This window comes from Melospiza melodia, chromosome 3 (assembly GCF_035770615.1).
Source record: "Melospiza melodia melodia isolate bMelMel2 chromosome 3, bMelMel2.pri, whole genome shotgun sequence".
Classification (NCBI taxonomy): domain Eukaryota; kingdom Metazoa; phylum Chordata; class Aves; order Passeriformes; family Passerellidae; genus Melospiza; species Melospiza melodia.
Window position 1 is genome coordinate 59,339,063 of NC_086196.1, and position 21,170 is coordinate 59,360,232.

General features: G+C 36.6%; 1 protein-coding gene across 8 annotated transcripts in view; it reads left to right on the top strand.

Annotated features, from left to right (window-relative positions):
• The window catches only part of CEP170 (centrosomal protein 170), a 94,450-nt gene extending 79,365 nt beyond the window's left edge, over positions 1-15,085 (top strand). For 3 of the 8 annotated variants that reach the window (XM_063151924.1, XM_063151921.1, XM_063151925.1), the window contains 6 exons: positions 2,918-3,095; positions 4,518-4,685; positions 4,972-5,060; positions 8,839-8,932; positions 11,701-11,752; positions 12,719-15,085. In XM_063151924.1, the coding sequence (XP_063007994.1) occupies positions 2,918-3,095; positions 4,518-4,685; positions 4,972-5,060; positions 8,839-8,932; positions 11,701-11,752; positions 12,719-13,005 (868 nt within the window). In that variant the 3' untranslated portion in view covers positions 13,006-15,085. Of the gene's footprint in view, positions 1-2,917; positions 3,096-3,202; positions 4,498-4,517; positions 4,686-4,971; positions 5,061-8,838; positions 8,933-11,700; positions 11,753-12,718 lie in introns of those variants that run through there. The other 5 variants (XM_063151922.1, XM_063151923.1, XM_063151926.1 and 2 more) reach the window with 5 other exon arrangements.
• Positions 15,086-21,170: the final 6,085 nt, after the last annotated feature.

Consider the following 21,170-nt stretch of genomic DNA (forward strand, 5'->3'; position numbering starts at 1 on the left):
TCCTATTCCCTTGCTAACCATAGGCTCTATTATTGCCTACCCTCTTTTTTTTTTTCCCTCCCAGCCATCAGTCCAGCCCCTATGTTCAAGGTCCCTTCAACTCTACTCAGAGTTTTAAAATAATTAAGATGGCTATATGCTCTCATTAAAATTAGTTGATTTTTTTGTTGTTGTTGTTGAATAACTGATTAGATTGTAAGGATAAGCCTTTCATAAAATACATGTGTAGCAGAAAGTAGTGTAGAAACTGTATAGCAAACATTTAATTGCATATGTTACCATCATACTGTGTTTTAATGACTCCATGACTGCCACAGTATGCACTTTTCACAGACTTCAGGATTTACAGATGTTAATAAAACTGAAAATCAGAAAGAGGTATTTAGAGAAACTCCCTGGAATAACTAAACTTGATTTAAAGCACTTTGACATGGAGGGAATTTACACCCTCGAATAATGGGAGCTTCACAAATATTTTATTGAAGGATGTTAAAGTACTGTTACAAAATCCACTGACTCAGTATAGGAAGTGTAACATAGCAGACTAAGCATAAAAATGTTTTTAGTAATCCAGCAGTTCAGCACTATTACAGATATCTTAGAAGTATTCCTATTTCCTTGTATTTTTTTCTAACACTGGGTATTCTTTCACTACAGGTAAATAAGAACTAGAGTTCCAGGCTTGGAAAGGTGGTCATGCTCTCTCCATCACGAGCCATGTGTTCTCACCTTATCCTATGTGCTGGAAACTGAGTCTGTTCCCTTTGTAGCTGTGTAGCTGCCTGAGTCTGCTCACCAAGTGAATCTAAAGCAGTATTTCCTGGAGTGGGTTGAGGGATTTAGGGAATTTGAGGTTTATTAGTTCTGCCTCTGTGAATTGATTTGCCTTGTATGCCTGCTAGGTCTGATGCAGGAAGCAGCAGAGATCTGCAAGGCAGCCTACAGTTGTAGTAGAGTAAATGGTGTGCACCTAGAGCCTCAGTCTCTTGTCCCTGATTACACAAAACATATTCCTTGTACTCAGGCAAAAATTTATGCTTCTGAAAGTTAACGTAGAATTACTTGAAAACTTCATAAGTCAGGCTCAGCTCACAGCTGGTTTCTAGTCTTCTTTTTCACAGTGCTTCTCGTTTACTGCTCTATATTGTTTCTATACAGGAATGTAATTGAGTACTGGACTATAGCTTTCTTTCACATGGAAAATGATTACAGATTTTGTTCACATGACTGATATTTGACTGTGATAATTATCTGTTTTTTGCCATCAATGTTAGAGTTGTTTGTCCTGATACTTCTGGGATTCATTTGAGTTAATTTTTATATAGAGATCTGACACTTTATGCAATTTTGATTTCTTGCTAAGAACTCAAATGAAGTGGTTGTGTCATACTGAAACATTGCTGATTTCTTTGAAGAGTTAAGTCTTCAGTAATAGATGCTACTTTTGATTATGGTGTTTAATGATGCTTCTCTTCTGAAAAATTTGCTGATAATTGAAGTCTCCTGGTTTTATTTTCTTCACAACTACTCATTAAATACCAGAATTTGTCCCAGAAAATCAAATGTGAATAGTAGCAACTTTTCTATTTAAGGAAAAAGTTAGATGATTGTATGACACTAAAGAAGTAGCTCTTTTAGGGTGTGTACTACTAAGAATTTTTGACTTTGAATGGCATGTGTAAATTGCCATATATTTGTCTACAGCCTTCTTCCAATTATATGTGTATAATCTATTTTATTATATAATATACTTTATTGTGGATTGCTGATGATTAGCCACAAAATCCAGTGTTGGAATTTGGCTGGAAATTTCTCTAGTTATGTTTGCCTTTCTAATTGAAATGCTGTTCACATAATCTTAAGCTATCTGTAGGGCAGTGGTGTCCATTGTTTTTGACTTGAAGACAAAGTGAAAATTAAGAGCAGAAGGAAGCTCACCTTGAGCAATCAACCTGTGTGGAGCCCAGGGTGTGTCACTGTCACGTGGCTGTGCACCTCCTTCCACTTGAGCAGCGGGCGCTGTTTGTGTCACCGAGTCCTCGGTGGCGGAGAAGTGGCACTGTCACCCTCTGTGCCTTCGGTGCTGTCAGGCAGAAGTGTGAAAGGGGATCACTTAGCAGTCTGCTCTTCTCAAATCTGTGATCCAAGCTGGAGATTCAGGATGCCATAATGGCTTTTAGCTTTTGCTTTGTGGGGTTTTTTGTCTTGTTCCCTCCTTTTGGGTGTTCTGGGGATGAGTAGCGCAAGCAGAGCAAGCCAGAGCAAAGCTGGTTTTTTGATGCGCTGAATCAGAAGCAAAGAAAAGAACTCTTTGGCTGAGAATTCAGCTGTATTTTTGTAATGCTATCATACTCAGGTTTTAAAGGTATGTTGTATTTTTGCCACTGAAAATATTTCTTGATTACATTTGGGGATTTAGGGCATTGGTCTGGAATTTCAGACCCATAAGCAGCTTGATCTGAGTGAGGTGAGGAACTGCTAGAAGTTCAGAAGTCCTGAAAACTTTTTTTTCAAGTAGGCAAACTAAGGTACAAATTAAATGATTTCTGAGCATTTCAGATTTACTGCCATGTTACACAGCTCATCTGTGCAGTATTTTCAGCATATTTCTTATGCATCCTCTGTGTTGCATATACTGCACATTGCATGTATCTGTCTGAATCCTAGGAAGAAAACAAGGATACTCTGTCTTTTGAGATCACCTTTCACCTTCTTCCTCTAGAAAGGCATGCTGTTAAAAGCTTCAGTCAAAATTTGCTTTTATGGCTCTACAAGTAAGCTTTCTGTTTAAAAGGCATGCAGCTTTTCGTAGCATTGTCATCAGGAACTTGAACTTACAACCTCAAAGGCTGCAGATGGGGCTCTACTGGCCCAAAAGTGTTTGTAGGGGTGAATGTAACACTCTCTTTATTACTAGGATCAGTCAAGATCTGGCTCTCATCGCACGGGAAATCAACGATGTAGCAGGAGAGATAGATTCAGTGACTTCATCAGGCACTGCCCCCAGTACCACAGTAAGCACTGCTGCCACCACCCCTGGCTCTGCCATAGACACTAGAGAAGAGGTAGGAGATCTTCATGGAGAAATGCATAAGGTTCTTCCTTTTCTTTATTTCTTTTGCTTTTAGCATTTTGCATAGCCTTTTTAGTTCCTCCACTCAACCCGTATGCATGACCTCAACTTCTTTTTTTTCATTTGAAGTTCCTTTACATTTCAACAAACAACCCAGGAGTTACTTTGTGAACATAGCCTGTCAAAAGGATGCATACTATCTGTCTGTCTCTTTTTTTCCACGAAACATAGGACAAGGTAGTTATTTGTTTTTTGCTTGTCTGTAGCCTTAGATACTGTTGGACAGTATCTAAGTGCATTTAAAGACACTAGTGTGTATGCACAACTATATATTAATGTATACATTTAATTCTTTGTTTAGCTATTAAAAACAAAAAAGTCCCTCTTTTCACAGGTGACATAAAACTTTCATCTTCTGAACATTGAAATACTTAGGTACCATCAGTTAACTTTAGACTTTCTTTCTTAATAACATTGTCAAAAACTGCCTTTAAATAAGTTTGCTTTATGCTTCTAATAATTCTTATTTTCTTTGCCTACCTCTGGTGTGCTGTTCTATGAATATATTGACTAACGTTTTCTAGTAATCATCACAGGTCTAATGCTGGTAAATGTGTTAATCTGAATTTAAGTCATCACTTTCTACCATGCTACAGTTCACCATAATAATGTGTTGTAAATGTTTAATGCATTTTTTTCTTCATAGTATTCCTTTCAAAATGTGTTTTATTCATTTTTGTGTGCATAAATTTTGGTTAATACACTAGTTTACTGTGGTTAGTTTAATATTGTCTCTTTCTGTGGAAAAAAAGATATAAACAGCAATAAGAAATCTGTGAGCTGGGTACTCAGAAAAATTATAAATGCACTCACATAGATTTTGGGTTTAATTCTCATAGATTGTGGTTAAACTTTAAAGAAGTAAAATGCTCTTTTTCTCAGATCCAATTAGATCACTCCAAATTTTTTTTATCATGAAATAATTATTTTCTTCTTCAAAATATACAATGCATTGTGTACATACTGCAGGTGGCAGTATCTCCTTTAGGTAGTGTAAGTCTTTCTGTAACGCTATGACTTATTTGGCAAAAAACCCTAAATCTCGGAGTACTCTTCTCAATTCCACAGATATGTTCCATTAATCAAAGAAATTAATTATTCAGTACCAGTTTAGCTATTATGTTACCTGCCCATAAGCAAAATTTCAGTGGGGTAGTCTAAATGTGCCATCTATGTCTAGCATTTAAAAAAAAAACCAAATCTTGTTCATTTCTACAAGATGTTTTTACATAAGAGATGCATCATTTTATACTATAGAAGACAGCAGAATGATTATTATTTGATAGACATCTTAGAAACTGTTTCGGGAGAAAAAACCCCAGTAATCTGATTTTTTGATGTGTCCAGTAGATTTCATGAACTTCGTTTTTCTTTTATCCCGCAGTTGGTGGACCGAGTATTTGATGAAAGTCTCAATTTTAGAAAAATCCCTCCAATAGTGCATGCGAAACCCCCGGAAGGGAATGGTCGGCCTAGTGATGCCAGACCTCAGCTGACAGAGGCCCTCGATCCCCCAACAATTACCCGCAGAAGGACTTGGAGCAGAGATGAAGTGAGCACACCACAGGATTCTCTCTAAGAATGTGTCAATTTTAAGCTTTTGCAATTATCTCCCCACTTAATATTCTAGACATTATCCTGCCTTTCCTACCTCTAGCAGGTGGCATTAATATTTGAAAAAAATTATGTATTATTTTATCGGCAAAATGTTCAAATATCATTGTATATGATGCTATCTAAAACATAAGCAAGATTTTTTTATAGTTAAGGATACCAAAATATGTGGAGTTGTTACTATTGAACTAATAATATCCTTTTTTATTAAAAACTTATTGCAGGTTATGGGGGACAGTTTGCTGTTGTCCTCAGTCTTCCAGTTTTCTCGCAAGATAAGACAATCCATAGACAAAACAGCTGGCAAAATCAGGTGGGTTGTTAAAAATTGCTGTTATTGCTGAAAATGTCTGTTCCCATCAACATTCCCAGCAGTAAAAAAATATATATATAATAATCACAGAGGAAATGTACATAGTAGAAGCTTGTCTTTTAAAAAAGCACTGTTACCTATGGCATTTTTAGCATTCAGAAGGATTTGGAATGAATACTTTTTCCATTATTCCTTTTGTTTATTTCACTTTATGTGAAGAGAAATGTCAGGAAAGTTTACATGGACAGAACAGCATCCAGCAGAGGAGCTCTTCCAACGTAGGCAATACTGTACAAAATCTATCCAACCTCTGTGCAAGTCTTGTAAAACTCCCTTCCTTAAAAGATAAGGTTAAAATGTTGCTGAACTCTAACATTGGGCCCTATAGGTTTGCCACGTTGTTGTAGGGGTTTTGCATTTTAGGAAGAGAAATCTAATTGGACAGAGGAGAGCTGTTTCAGTAAATCCTTCTGAAAAACAGCTTGCTCTGGAGACAACATGATCCCTATTGATTTGTAAAACAACAGATGTAGCCACCTCTCATTTTCAATTGAAAATTCCTGCTTAAATAGATTCCTTCATAAGATGTCATAGTAGTTAAGAAGAAGTGTAGACTTGCCAATAATAGTAATATGTTGCTCTACTTGTTCCATTTAACTTGAATATGTGAGTGTAAAACCAGTTGTGACCACTTTGGTTGACAAGAATAAAAGAAAACTCATAATACAAAGTTCAGGGTTGTATATTTCTTATCTTCTTCATGTCGTTGTGCCATTAATAACTTAAAAATAAGAAGTCTTTGGCTTAATGCATAATTTTCTGAATGTGAGACAGTATTAGGTCTGTAATTGATTGGTTTCTTTAGGAAGTGTCTGATATTGGAATATTAGATGAGTGACAGATTAAACAACAAAAATGTATGTCAGAATAGGGTGATGTAACCCGTGAAAGTAGCAAAATACTAATATATCTGAAGATTCTATTCTCATGGGATTACCAGAAAAGATTTGGCTATAGAAATCAAAAAGAAAAATAATAATCTATATAAATTAGTTAAAACTGTAGGTTAACTTCCATTTCTAGTCCTGCTATTTCTAGTAGGAAAAGTATCACCAATTGAAGAATGAATTATTTAAAAGCCTGTAACTCATTTTAATTATCCTATTCTAAGGAATTTTGTGTGTTGTTTTTACTGGTGATTAACAGTTAACGTTAAATTGAGATCTTACACATTTCTGATCAATTTTCTGATCTTAAAAAGCAAGTCAGCTACTAATAAATGCAATAATAATGTGCTCATGTATGATATAAATACAAGCATACCTACAAATATTTTATGCATACTTAAAGAAAGGGGATTTTTTTTTTCTATAAAAATGCAGTAAACTTCCATTAATAAGCCTTTTTGCTGGGCATCTTGCAAAGTGCGCTGAAAGAAAAATGGGGATTGAGCACAATCAAGTAAGGTTTGCCTCAGAAAGCAGGGAAAAGCAAGAGAAGGCAGCAATTGGCATTTATAAATATATTATTTTAACTTGAAAAATATGGTTAGAAAGGGGAATGGCAAAGAAGACAGAGATGATGATCCCCCAGGAAGTTTAAAATAGCTAAATGAAGTGTTCAAAAAGATAAAGTAAAAAAGGAAATCAGCGTCCTAAGTTTATATTAAAAACAAATTGGCTGTCCACTTTATAGTTTACATAATAAAAGTTTCAAAATTTCTAATTAACACTTTCATTTTGTTCCATTCTTTTTTAATAAAGTGACCAATGAAATGAGAACCTTTCAAATTTTAGAAGAGAAGAACATTAGCTCTAAAAACACCACATAGAGAAGCAAAGGCACTAATCACATACATCAGGATAGAATTATTTTAACAGAACATGGCAAGAAGGTAAATAAAAATATCACACAATATCACAATAGTTGTTTTTTTTTTTTTTTTTGCTAGTGCTGTTTACTGCTAAATAAAGCCTTATTTTCTATATTCTTGCTGATTTCCAGGTGATATAAATGCTATTATATTAGAGAAAGTATAGCTGCATAAGATTGTCTGTATACTGAATAAATATTTCCAGAGGTTGCTTTTTTAAAAATTATGATCCTGTAAAGGACTTCATTGTCTCTGCTTTATTTTTTTCCTTTTTTTTAAATGTGTATTTGAACTCCTCAATGAAAAGCATGTACTAAATTTTCCATTGTATCTTAAATCTTTGGTATCCAGGTTTTATGGCTTTGCAAGCTTTTTCACTCCCTGCCAAAACATGAAAAATTTGCCAGACCTCTGATGATGAACTTTTTCAAAAGATGATGACCCTGGTTATGCCCTTAACATGTTTCCTGCTTTCTTCACTGCACTTCTGATTACTTTTAGTTTATTTATTTAGTCCTTCTCCAAGAAAAAGTGTGTATTAATGTTTACTCCTTGTATGCTTTGTACGTGAATAAACCCAAGTCTGGCAGAAGTTGTCACTTGCCTCCATCCCATGACATTTTGTCATCGAAGTAGCACTTCCTCACAGTGAAACCTCTGACATAAATACATTCCAAAGCAGCAGTGAGTGAAGACCTCAAAGATAGAAGGGTTAAAACAGCTTCTGGATGAGTTGTCTGTCACCAACATCTGTATACTGATAAAATAAGGCAGGGTACATATTTTGCAAAATTAGATAATCCTGACAGGATAATAATGGAGAATGAAATTCCCCATAGGGTATGCAGAACTGAAGGAAGGTGATCAGAAATGCAGTACTAAGGCTCACAGCTTTCTTTCAAATTCTTAGTCTTTATGACATTCACTGTATCATGAACTTCCAACTTAAAAATTATTTCCTCAGAGACCTAGCTACAATAATAGCTTCTTTTAAATATACTGCTCTTTGACCATTATTTGGAATTGTGTGGTTGGTTTGTTTAGCAGTTTTTTTACTGCAGCTATTTTTGAACTTTTTAACTTTTAAATACCTATTAGAGAAGAAGTGGATTCTGTGTCATCATGGTGTTACTTCACAGACCTTAAATATCTGCACATTGCTTTTTTTTCCTTTTCCAATTGCACCAATGGAGAAAGTTTAATTTCTGTTTATTATATGACAATATAAACAAAAATTTTATCAAGCAGGGAAGCAAAACATAAAAGATGGGAATCTCCCACTGGGCTTTGGGTTTTTACAATAACGAGGGACTTTAAACATGTAGTGATATTCATACAAGTGATACTCATACTGCTAGAACACACACACACAGACACACACACACATATGTATATATATAAAATGTACATACATATTGAGACTTTTCAATGAAAATATTTTCGAGAAAATGCATTTTTTAAATTTCCTAAAGCATTTTAATTTTTATTCATGTAAAATACAAAGGTAAAAATTGAATTCCTTTATCTTATATTTTGCTGTTATTGTAAAATGCAGTATTAATGGGGGATTTTCTCACTACAGTAGAATAGTTGGCTTTCAAAAAAAATGTCAGTGCTGGAGGAAAGAACTAGCTGTATCTGTATACGAACCATAAGCAAATATTTAGCTACAGAACTGCCATTTTAGTTTCAATAATAATGATTTTGCTGAAAATCATGAAATTAGTATGCTTCCCTGAAAATTTAAACTGTATGGTTAGATTCTGTCAGGTTTCAGGTTTTGATATTTTCTTTTCATTTAGTACTCCTTATGCTGTTTTCTCCTATCATGTTATTTAATCTTTCAGATTATTTTGTGGGTTTTCTTTTCTATTTTAAACATACTATTGGATTTCTTTCTTCTAGAATATTATTTAAGGACAAGGACAGAAATTGGGAAGAAATTGAAAACAAGTTACGAGCTGAAAGTGAAGTTCCTATTGTGAAAACATCAAGCATGGTATGAATAGTTACCTTTTCTGGGACTGATTATGTTCCTCATCTCATGGCTAAGTAATCAGTAGAGGAATTTGGTGTTTTCAGTGACATAAGGGCAAAAATCTTTAAAAAACCTTATTTAGACACTAAGTATGTTTCAAGAATAAACCTAATCTTCAGTAATTACTAAGACTTACTGTCTTAGTAAGTAATTACTTTCTTACTGTCTCATTAAGAAACAAGTAATTTTTCAGGGGAAATTTTCAGATTAAGAATGCAGTTAAAGGGATTCAAACTATCCACAGACCATCACTATGTTTGCTTAATAAAAGGTAACAACCATTAGTTTTAATGTTAGATTGCTTTTGAATGAACTTGGTTTACAGTCTTAAACCTAGTTTACCTATTAATCATTAATGCTTAATATGTAATACTTAACAGTAGTAATACTGGTTATTAATATTTAGAGAAATTGTTGTGTTTTAATGCATGTGATAAAAATAATCCATCGACACATTGCAATAAAAGGATTTTTCAGTGAAAAACAATCCTGTAGGCTTTGTCTGGAAGTGGTAACCACAGGTTGCCCACCAGCACTCCAGCTGTTTTATGTAATAGCCTAATTACAGCAATCAGCTTGGTTTATAGGCTAATTCAGGCCATTTCAAGACCAGACTGTGAGGGGACAGACCACACGTTGTGTCTCAGTACCCTTCTCTTCTGCTTCTAAACACGAGCATAGGGTTTGAGAAACATCCTTGCATGAGACAGCAGGCAGAGCCCAGCTTCATTATCCATCTGCAGAGTCTGCTGTTAAAAATATCTGTTTACAGAGGCAGGGGTTTTTGTGGGAGAGAAAACTGCACAAATGTGAATACATTTCCTCTGGCATTGAACAGGCTAGAACTTTTTTGTTAGCTCATCATCAGTTAGTAAACTCCTCCAGACTGATTTTTCCTGGAAAGGACTTGGCCTGTAATTTCTGAAGAATGGTGTATTTATCATGAGCAACAATTAGTAACTCAGTAATATAATTTAGTAGATTTGCTGATAGGTTTTGTTAGGTTTTTCAAAACTTTAATCAGGTTCCTCATGGAATTTTCTAATTTTTGAAATATAATCATATAAGGAGTTATATTATAATAATAATGTAACTCCAAATAAGATCCAAATTTAGTGTTTTATATTCTAAATGCCCTGTGGAGGGTCAAGGTATTCTTAAAAAAAGAAAAAGGTTAGTTGTACATTTATTCCTAAGTTCACCATTTTACTGAATTTTTTTCAATCTATTAAAGCATCTCACGCTACTTGAAAGTTTAAGGGTTGTTCAGGGTTTTTTTGTATAGGCACTGATTTTCAAGTTTCTGCTTAGTTTTCAGAGCAATTTGTTGTTCAAATGCAGTGCCTTCTTTTACCATAGAACATTAAAAGTTAAGAAAGGACAGTTGCAAGTGATGTTTGTTTTGTCCTTGGAACATTTATGTCCAGCTCAGATGTGAAATCTGCTTAAAGATAATGACTTTGTAAAGATAATCAATCTCTTTGCCTCCTGTGAAAATCACACTTAGTACAGAACAGCTTTCTGAAATGGATTAATGGTTTTCTGAAATCAGTGCCTTTGAAAATTCACAGCTTTAGAATACCACTGACAGCTCTTCTCGCAACTTGGTTAACTATTCTTCCATGTAGGATTCTTCAATTGTAGGATTTACATATTTATACTAATATAAATATGCTAATTCTATAGCCAGGGAGATTACTCAGAAAGTGGTCATAGCACCAAGAGTGCCAGAGTTCAAGAACCCTTGGAAAATGCTCTCAGGCTCTTGGCTTGATTCTTGGAGTGATTCTTGGGCTGTCCTGTGCAGGGCCAGGAGCTGGACTCAATGATCCTTGTGGGTCCTTTCCAGCTCAGGTTACTCTGTGATCCTACAGCATTAGATGTGGTACATTTAATGGTTGCTGCGTTTCTGAGTGCATTGCTGTGGCTGTGACTGTGTTAGCAAGCAGTGCAGCACAGTGGAGAAAAATCTGTAAGGCAGAGAGCTGTGGCCCCAGCACTGGGGTGCTGTACAAGGTCTCATGGGGACAGAACCCTGATGCAGTCATCTCACTGTCTGACTCACTTCTCTACACCCTCATAAATGACTCTGTTCCATTTAGTACTGAGTTTATCCTGGAACTTCCCTTTCAAGGTCTGCTGTTACTTTGCCTGATCTCTACAGAGCTGTGGCATCTGTGCTTGAGCAGAGGGCACAGGCAGATGAGCAAGGGTCAGAATGAGGCCCTGGGGATGGGAGCAGGCAGTCAGTGCAGAGGGCTCTGGCTTTCCCACTGGGACCTGGCTCTCCAGCCTCCAGCACTGCCACCCACCAGCACAGATGTTCTTGATGCCAGGAGGGACAACCCAAATAGCATAATGCAATTGGACATGTTTGGGAGTGGGACTGTTCACTCCTGAGAGGTAGTTTAAATCTATTTTTCCATTCTGAAAATTTCCTTTATTCTTCCATCATGGCCTCAAGGAGAGAGAAGATAGGATAGATAGGATAGGATATTAGAAAAATATTTTTCACTGTTAAAGAGGTCAAGTCAGGAACAGATTGCCCAGGGGGGTGGTAGAGTCACCATCCCTGGAGGTGTTTAGGAGGCACCTGGATCTGGCACTGGATGATGGCTTAGTGGAATAAGTGCTACAGTGGCAGTTCTGGGTTAACAGCTAGACTTAAAAGCTTAAGGGTCTCTTCCAGTCTCTTCTATGATAATGAAACATGGATGTTTCTTTTCTAGGAAATATCATCAATCTTACAGGAGCTGAAACGAGTTGAGAAGCAGCTGCAAGGTACAAATCTTTTTTCACTTTTCTCTTCTGTGGTTGCTTGCTTCAATTTTTAATAGACATCCATATCTGTATATATATAACATGAAACAAAGTTACTGTGATTTATTAAAATATATTTAATACAATATCAGTTACGTACAGTTGTACTATAACTGCTATCAGTTATACTATAATTGCTGATACATTTGATAAACAAACATGGCTGGGTTTTTTTAAAGCAGAAGAGTGATCATATCTTTTTATATAGGATTAGTGGTCCATGCTTATCATCATTTTGTTAGCTGTAAATTTCCTATATTTGTTATTTTTAGTATTCAGATTTAATCTGAGATAAAATCATGTTTTTAAAAAGAATTTTTCAAGAGTAGTCATTAACCACCTTTAGAGACAAATCAGTGATAAATGTTAGTACATATCTGGAAATAAAAAAGAGAAGTTCTGTTAAATGTCACACATATGTTAATAGTATAATAAAATGAAACTAAACTGGGTACTTCAGTTTGCCCTCACTGTGTGGATAAATGACTGCTCTTTTATACAAATTTCATTCAATCATGGAATCAGCAACTATGGCTATTTTCTGGGAGTGGGGTGGAACAAAGCATAATATAATGGTAACATCAGGGGAAAAAGCCACTTAAATTAAAACCATCCTTCTGTCTCTATAACCTAATCATAGATGGTTTATCATCTCTGTTTCTTGTCCACACATCAGTTCATGTTTAGTTTGTGCAGTTTCATTTCATCTAAAGTTTTAATACATGTAACTGATTTTGAATACATGTATCAGTTGACATCTGTGTTGGATACACCATTTCTTTGTCATGGGCAGCACACATAAAAACTCACATCTGTCATCATAAAAATAAAAGTGTGAGATAAGGATTTCCATATTTTTATAGTAACAGAAAATTGTATTTTTTATGGCTTCTTCCCTGTCCTTCTCATCTCTTCATGACTGCTTAGCAATTAATGCCATGATTGACCCTGATGGTACCCTGGATGCTCTGAGCAACTTGGGATTCGCCAGCCCCATCCTGGCAGCTCAGCCGAAGGCCAAGTCCAGCCCTGTTTGCCAAGGCCCCCGGCCGGCAGCGCAGCCCAACTGCCAGCCCGAGGCCCGGGCTGCTCGTCCCGCCACCGGCCCTGCGGCAGCCGAATTGGAAAATGCTGAATCCGAGGCAGATTTCAGCATACATTTCAATAGGTTTAACCCAGATGGGGAAGAAGAAGATGCCACCCTGCGTGAGTGACATCTCAGTGTTTGATACAAAAGCCTTTCATGTGGAATGTTTAGAAATCAAGGAAAACTTATAATGTTTGTTTTTATAATTAAAAAAAAAGGCTTGGTCAAACAGCAGTTGTTTTATTAAACCAGTTTTCTTTTATTGTGATGCTTTGATTGTCACACAAATACTTTTCAAATCATAAAGATATGCATAGATACCAGTGTAGGAAAGCAGATTGTGGCAGGTTTGCCCTTTGTGGTTGTGTGCTTTGCAAAAGAATTATTATATCAGCAGTTTTCCCTTAATAGATTTATTTCTTTTTAAAAGCCATGCAAGCAGTCTAACATTTACTGAAAACCCCAATCTCTTTGCCAAGCTGCTCTGATGAACAGACTTCCTCCTCTAAAGCTTGTACAGAACTGTTGAACAGTTATGTTTGATTCTGAATTAAATGATTTATATAGGAAACATTATCTTGGACTACAATGACACATTACTGCAAAAGTAAGACAGATTTCAGAAAGCATTCATTCTCATGTACTGGAAAATCTCAAACAGTTCTGTGGTTTATGTAACCTTGTTGCTGCGTAAATTGTCTTGGGGTTTACAAATAAGTTCACATATTATGTTTGCACTAAGATTTGCTGGGAGTGGTAGGTGAACATATCGATATCGTTGAACAGCAAGCAGTGTTTTGGTGTAAATAGAAAACTGATAATACTGTCCTTGTATTATCATTACAGTGTTTTAATCCACTTTCTGAATAAACTATTTGGCACTTTTTGATCTTCTTCAAAAGTCTTTTTGATGTTAATGAAAGTAGAAGTATTTCATATCTCATTTCTGTCCAAATCTTTGTTGAAACTAACTAGGAAATAAATTTGAACGTATAGTAGTGTGGGACATATTAAAGCATATTGAGGCAAATGGGCTCTCACAATCCAAATGCAAATTAAGCTTACAGAAGAAATTACTCTTTATTTGGAATGATCATGAGATGTAAAATTTTCTTTAGGGAACTTGGAAGTAGAGTTGTCATGATTTGCTTGATCGATAGATGCACTCCCAAGCAAATGATTTTATTTGCTTCTGTATATTTTCCTGTAGTCTTGCTAGTAAAGCTGTCCCTGTCTTACATATTTAAAAGGATTCTGGACGACGACTGCTAACATGGACATTTTGCTTATACCACTGAAAAGCAAGTCTATTTAAAGTTTCCTATATAAGCCTATTTTCCTTATCAGTTGTCCCAGTAACTTAACATTTGGAAATAATGAAAAAAATTAAAGTAAATTACTTTGTATTTCCAGAACACTGTAATTTGGAGGAATGTTTTTTCTGTTAAATGTAACTAATAGACTGGAATTTTCTTATGTTTGCATCAGTCTCTATATATTAAGGTTAAAGATACAGTTTTGCAGCTTTTATGAAATGGTCTTTAATATTTCAGCAATAATCCTATATGAGATTTGTTTTTAAAAACCTACTTTCTGTACGCTTTTGAATTGTACAGGCTTTCAGAAATCAGTAAAAGTTGGACCAGTTAATAAAGATGCAAAAACTTTTTTTGTAGAGATGTAAAAACAAAACCACTAATCTGTTGTATAATGGATTTCATATTTTCTTTAAAAAAAATTAAAAGCAAACAGTCTTCATGTATGACTCAATATGCTCTACTCCAGCTAACTGTGGGAGCCTGAATGACACTAGTTTACAGAGGCTACAGGAAAACTTTTTGAAGGTGCAGAAGGGCAAAAATAGATGGAAACTAGAGCTAAGTATTGAAAATTGAGTGTACCAAACCATCACCATAATTCCTTCTTTTGTTTAATGCTTGGGAACATAATTTTTCTGCAGTTTCAAGTGGAAAGTAGGAAATGGCTAGGAAGGATTAAAGGTGCAGGCTCTTCATACGAGATTCTGTTTGTGTTATTTCAGGCGTTTTTACTTTTATGTTGTGTAATAAGCATTTTGCATTACTATGTTATTATTTTGTATGGACATGTTCTCCTTATTTATTTTTGTTACATTTATTATGTATGTTATTTTGTTATATGCATTTACAACTCCATTTTTAAATAAAGTGTTTCTGGAACTTTACAAATGTGTGAATATGTAATTGAGAGCTGGGAAGTTCACACAATCTTTCTGCAGACTAACTCGCCTTTACTGAAATAGGAAATTACATTTTTTTCATAAATATCCTCTCTCCAGAAAAAGTTCTGTTATTGCCACCACTGCATCATTTATTCTGTGTTGACAGTATTGGCTTGCTTTCCTGTACTCAGGTTCTTTTCCACACTTCAATTGATTTTGTGTGCAAAGCTAGAGGTGAAAATAATCCAGTATGCTAGTCACCAAACAGTGGCTCTGTTTCCCTTTGTAGAATGAAAGTGAGTTTTAATGCGCCTGCCAGCTGCAGCAGTAGATGGTTATCAGAATGTTTTTTCCCTCTGCTTCACATATTGGAAAACTTTGCTGAATATGCTGATTTGGCTCCATGCTGGTGGCTTTTTTTCTTCTGTCCCAGGTTTGACTATGCCTGCTTTTCCTGCGAGACACTAAATTGCCTTTTTTTAGCTGTCTTCATGCAGGAACAAAACCTTGAATTTAGTAAAAGCTCCAAGCATTTCTTCCCAGGTTAAGCATTTTGGTGCTGCTGAGCTTTGCTGTGACTCAGCATCAGCCACTCTGATCTTGCTTCTGTCTCTGTATTTTTCCTTTATATCCCAGCCTGCTGGCATTAATACACCACTAGTGGCACACAGTAACACTGACTAGCCCTCAGCTCTGTAGGGGCAGGAGATTTCTGCTGCTCTTCAGAGATGCCAGTTTGGTACAGTAAAAATCATGAGAAAGTTACAAGGGCTTTTTTACTTGCACAGGACTACTTCATATCTCCCAGCTTCATTACCTGCTATAGTTTCCTCACTTGTTGCCAGCATCCCTCTGTCTTTGCAGAGGATAGAGGAATGCACTTCTGGGCTGTATTCTCATGTGCAGACCCTCTGATCTTTAAGCAGAAGTGTAACTCTTCCCATACAGATTTTTATAGGACTAGTCTACTTGGAGCCAAGGTTATACAGGGCTGTTATTCAGAAGTGTTTAGGAAATCCAGTCAGATGGCCTCAGTCATGTGCTCCCTTCAGACACCACCAAGTGGTGCTGACACACCAGGACACAGGAAAAGCAGAACTCAAGCCTTTTCTGAACAGCACTGGTGGCTCCTCCCTTGGCTGCATGTACTGCTCCAACTCTATACCCAAAAACTTCTTGTAATGACACTCACATCCAGCTGTGGCATACAGAAATAAACCTAAGGGCATATTTCGTGTGCCTGACCTGATAACAGCAAGGTGGTGTTTCACTGCAGCATATACATTGTACCAAAGCACCTGGTACTGCAATCTCAGGAGAGAACTCTGCCTCTTACCAAAAACTGACTTCAGGCAATGCCTGTTGGAAGCCCTTTGTAATTTGACCTGGGAAGATTTTAAGCATAGGAAAGATCTACAATTACTGCTTTGGCATGCAGCCATGAAAAGCAACAGTGTTCCTTCATGCAGGAATGTGTGAACCATCGATGACATGGTGAAAGGAGGCCACTCGCTACCTGCCAAGGAGATTTTATATCACCAAGTCTTTTGTATCTGAAGAGAATTACAAGGAAGAAACTTGGCCACTCACCATACAAGTTCCTTAGCTTTGTCTTGGTGAATAATCAGAATTTTTCAAGTGTAAGAATGTCACCTCTGACTTCAAATAGAGCTAGATCTGTAAATGCTGACAGGGTTGCAATCCTGGTAGTTCAGCCATGATTGCCAAATATTAAATACATCCGACAATGTCTCTTGGCAATACTGTCGAAGGACAGCTGCCTAGTGCTGAAGAGCATTTCCAGCTGCACTAGCTCAGTAATCTTGTAAAAACAATTTTTGTTTTCAACTTGGTAAGCCTTAGCCAGTGCTGTTCCTGCCAGTAACAGCCAACAGAGCACTGGCTGGGGAACAAGGCATTTCCTTTGCAGATTCTTTTCTCACTAGTCACATATTTGGGGAGGAAAAATGCATTTAGCAAACAAGTGGGATAATGCATCCCTGGAAATACTTTAAAGCAGGATAAGAGAACTGGAAGCCTACTGTCAAAGATCTTTACCTCTTCCAGTGAGATCACAGTTAACAGTGAAAACTAAACTCAGTGCTCGCCTTGTCTTGCTGACAGTTTCACGAGCAGTTATTTTTTGAAACCGTTGTTACCTCATGTCTGGGGAGAGCTCTTAAAATAAGAGGGTGTTAGAAAATGGCTTCCCTGGGGAGTTGGTATTAAAACAGGTGTTTGTAGTTATTTAATATCCTTATGGCAATATAGGACAACATTTTCAAGTAATACTTGCCAAAATTATTCAAACACTAAGGCCTTAGGGGGTGGAGTGAGGGGATAGAGAGATTTGTTCATTTCAAGGGTAGTTCCTACATTTCCACTTACCAATTAATATGTCCTTACTAAGTTTGCTGCTCTTGTCTATCAGTTCCTTAGGATTAACATTTTTAGACCTATTTCAAAAGATTAATAGATGTGTTGATGAGGCTTTCTGCTACTATGGAATAGCTAACTATCAGAAATCTAAAGATTTATATATATTTTTTTAAATATTTTTAAATTAAAAAATAGCAGCTTAGAAGCAGTATTAATTGTCTTTGAACCAAACTGTGATCTTAAGAGTAAATTTTATTATTAAAATTAATTGAGTAATATTTTAAACAATAATGGGCAACATGAGATATCTAAGTTCTGTATGGAGTCGTGGACCTCTATGAAGCCAAGCAAAAAGAACAAGGGTTATATAGTAACCCTTGTAAGTACTTATACAACCCTTGTAAGTTGTATAGTAACCCTTTTATAAGTTATAAACTTAGAAAAGTTACCAGGCGATTTCACATTTCATTTTTGGCATCACTTCTGGGGTAATGTGATTTTAAGTTGAGAAAAATTCATTGAGGAAAGAAACCAGATGTGGATGTGAGTTGTAGTTTGGATTATCCATGACTGATTTTGTTGAGAGATGAGGGAAATGACTGCAGATAATTCAGGAGGTTTTAAAAGTATTTATAAATTAAATGCCTTAATAAAGTTTTTGAAGAAAATGTCATTAATGGTATTTCCCAATATAGCATAAGTGATTCATAAGTGATCAGGCACAATACGATATTCTCAGCAGATGTTACTGGATTAGGAGACTCAGTGAAGTGCAGAAAATTAGGCAAACCTTTAAAAAAAGCTTTTGAAAGAAATCAAAAGCCAGAGATGAACAGAAGTGAAGGGGAGTGGGGCAGGAACACAGTGTCTCCAGCCATGGTAGTAGGTGTGACAGAAGCATGCAGTTGGTTCAAGGCAGCTTTAGCACAACAGAGAACTGTAAGACGCAGGAAGCACATAAAAATTTGCCTGCAAGGAGGGTACTTCCAGAGCTGATAAGAAGCTGTGCAGGGAAATATCTTTCCTGCTCCAAGGTTTGCCTCAGGTGCAAGTGAGACTACAGCCCCCCTGCTCCTTGGCAGGGGATGGCAGCTGGAAGTACGTGGGAGTTACTGCTTGCATCAATAATTATGTATTTTTTCCCTCTGCAGAATAGCTGGAGTTTCTCAAATAAACTGACTGAACCAATAGACAGCACTTTCCTCCAAGTTCATATCCCCCAGTGCAGTTTGTTTTATGTTTTGCTGAAATCATTTTTGGTCTTCACAGATTTTCAATAACTGACTAAAGATGCAGGTGTATAATATTGTAATCACATTACCTGCACACTCAGGAACTCAAGTACTAACAAAAAATTTGCTGCACAACCATGTTACTTTTTCACTTTTTCTCTTTTTTTCATACATGGAAGGAATATACACAAACCAGGCTCCTCATATGATTGCTGCTGTCAGTAGGATGGGCAGCTGAGCAGATGGTTGTTTAGAAAAATCCACTTTTTAAAATGCAATTTATGCAGTGTTCTGAACACCTAATAAGTTGCTTTCTTCCCATCACAAATCTGAGGTATAAGTGTGGCTTTACTAATTTCTTGAGTTGATTTCCTAAGTGTACAAGCTCCTCAAATTTAGATCCTCTTCAACACCTTTGCAGGTTTAAAAATGCTGGGTTATATTGAAACTCACATCTGAGGCTTCACTGAAGTTATTACTCCAGGGACAGCAGAAGTTCAAATACAAAATTGAAAACACAGCTTAGTGGCTTATCTCAGCCCTGACATGAGCCCCAGGCACCCAGAACTTTGGAGCCACATTTCAAGCTGCATGAGCAGGGTTTGCTGTTTGGTGCCAGTAACATTTATTGCTTCTAGTTTTGAGAGTGTGTTTTTAAGCTTTCAAGCTGTTTGAGTATCTATATTCCTAACTTTGGCCAATTTAAGTATTTTACCACATAATCATAGAATAACAGAATGGCTTGGGTTGGGAGGGACCTTAAAGATCTGGTTTCAATGGGTAGGGGGATCTGCTACCAGACCAGGTTGCTCAAAGCCCCATCCAGCCTGACCTTGAACACTTCCAGAGAGTGGCATTTGCAGTCTCTCTGTGGAAGTTGTTACAGAACATCCCCACCATTGCAGTAAAGATATTTTTCCTGTTCAATCTAAAACTACTTTCTTCAGGTTGAAGCCACTTCCCCTTGTCCTATCACTATATGTCCTTGTAAAAAGTCTCTCTTCCTCTTTCTTGCAGTCTCACTTTAGGTACTGAAAGGCTGCAATTAGGTTACCCTGAAGTCTACTCTTCTCCAGGGTGAACAATCCCAATTCTCTTAGCCTTTCCTTGTTGGAGAGTAAAAAGCATTTTCAGAGTTAAAAGTGACATGAATAAAGAAATCCATCATTTCCCTTTTAATGGTGAAGTGATTTGCTTTGGAAATACATGGATTTTATGTTACTGGAAGAAAACTGTCAATTGAATTATGCACTTGTCCCTTAATGCTCCAGCAGTGAATTACAAGCTAAGCAGAACTGTTCTCCATGAAGTCAGTGGAAAAGTTCATGCAGACACAGTTTTGTACTTGCTTGTTTGAGTGCAAACCCAGATCACTACATTTTGGTTTTCACTTGTATGCAGTTTTGTAAAATTCAGAAAAGCTGTCCCCAGCACAAGTATTTTTAAATGAGTTGGTTATAAGCTTTAGCCTGACATTGTAAAAGCAATTATTTTAAAATTTGTAGGGAAAATTAATCCTGACTGACATCAATGATTTCTTTTAATTGATATTTAAATTTCTCCAGATAAGAAAACACACTGGAACTTGTCTTACTGCTTAAAATGCAATGAGGGAAAAAATGGCAGACATAGGATAGTAGGAAAAAAATATCCACAGAATAATAGGTATGATTAAAAAGCATATCTGAATGGAATTTCTAATTAAGGATTTTCTCCAGGGAGACACAGTGAAAAGCTTGATGCTAAATGAGTTTTGGAGAATCACTGCATATCTGTGAACTGGTCTTAGCACTTTCTGGAGCCTCTCAGACGGCAGTGCTGAGGACTAGCACAGATAATTTTACAAACATCAATATTGCTTGCTGGCTTTCACTGCAGTATTGAAGCCAAAGAAACAGTAACAAAATTTTACCTTCCAGTGGTGCTTTTCTTCTCAAATCTTTCAAGCCCTGCACAAACACTCATTCTGTTATGAAATTTATACGAGGAAATATTTCATCCTGATCTTACAGATGGGAAAAGGGACTCAGAAAAATCTCGTTTCCTCCCTACAAAATGCTGAGACAAGCTTTGTCATCACCTAAATCTCAGTAGGTGGCAACACACACCCTGGTGGTACTAATCATGTGCCACTTGATCTGACAGTGCCCATATTTAAAATCAAAGTTATCCCAACTTTTGAGTTGCCGTGACAGAGCCAGAGATCTGTACCTTTCCAGCCAGGTCAGTTTTGTCATGCACCTTGCTGGCATCTTTGGAGCTGCTGAGATGTGGGTACCTCTCCCAGTGAGCTGCATTATCTGATCTTGGCAGCCTCCCCAGCAGCTGGTTGCAGCAGGAGGCTAACTTGGTATTTTGGGATAGTCCCTTCTTTCTATTTACCATGGAGATGTCACGCACATAACCCTCAGTACTGTGCATATCTCAGAATTTCCATGTCTCCTGAGAATTCCTTTTTTCAGGTTAATCCCTGTTTCTTTA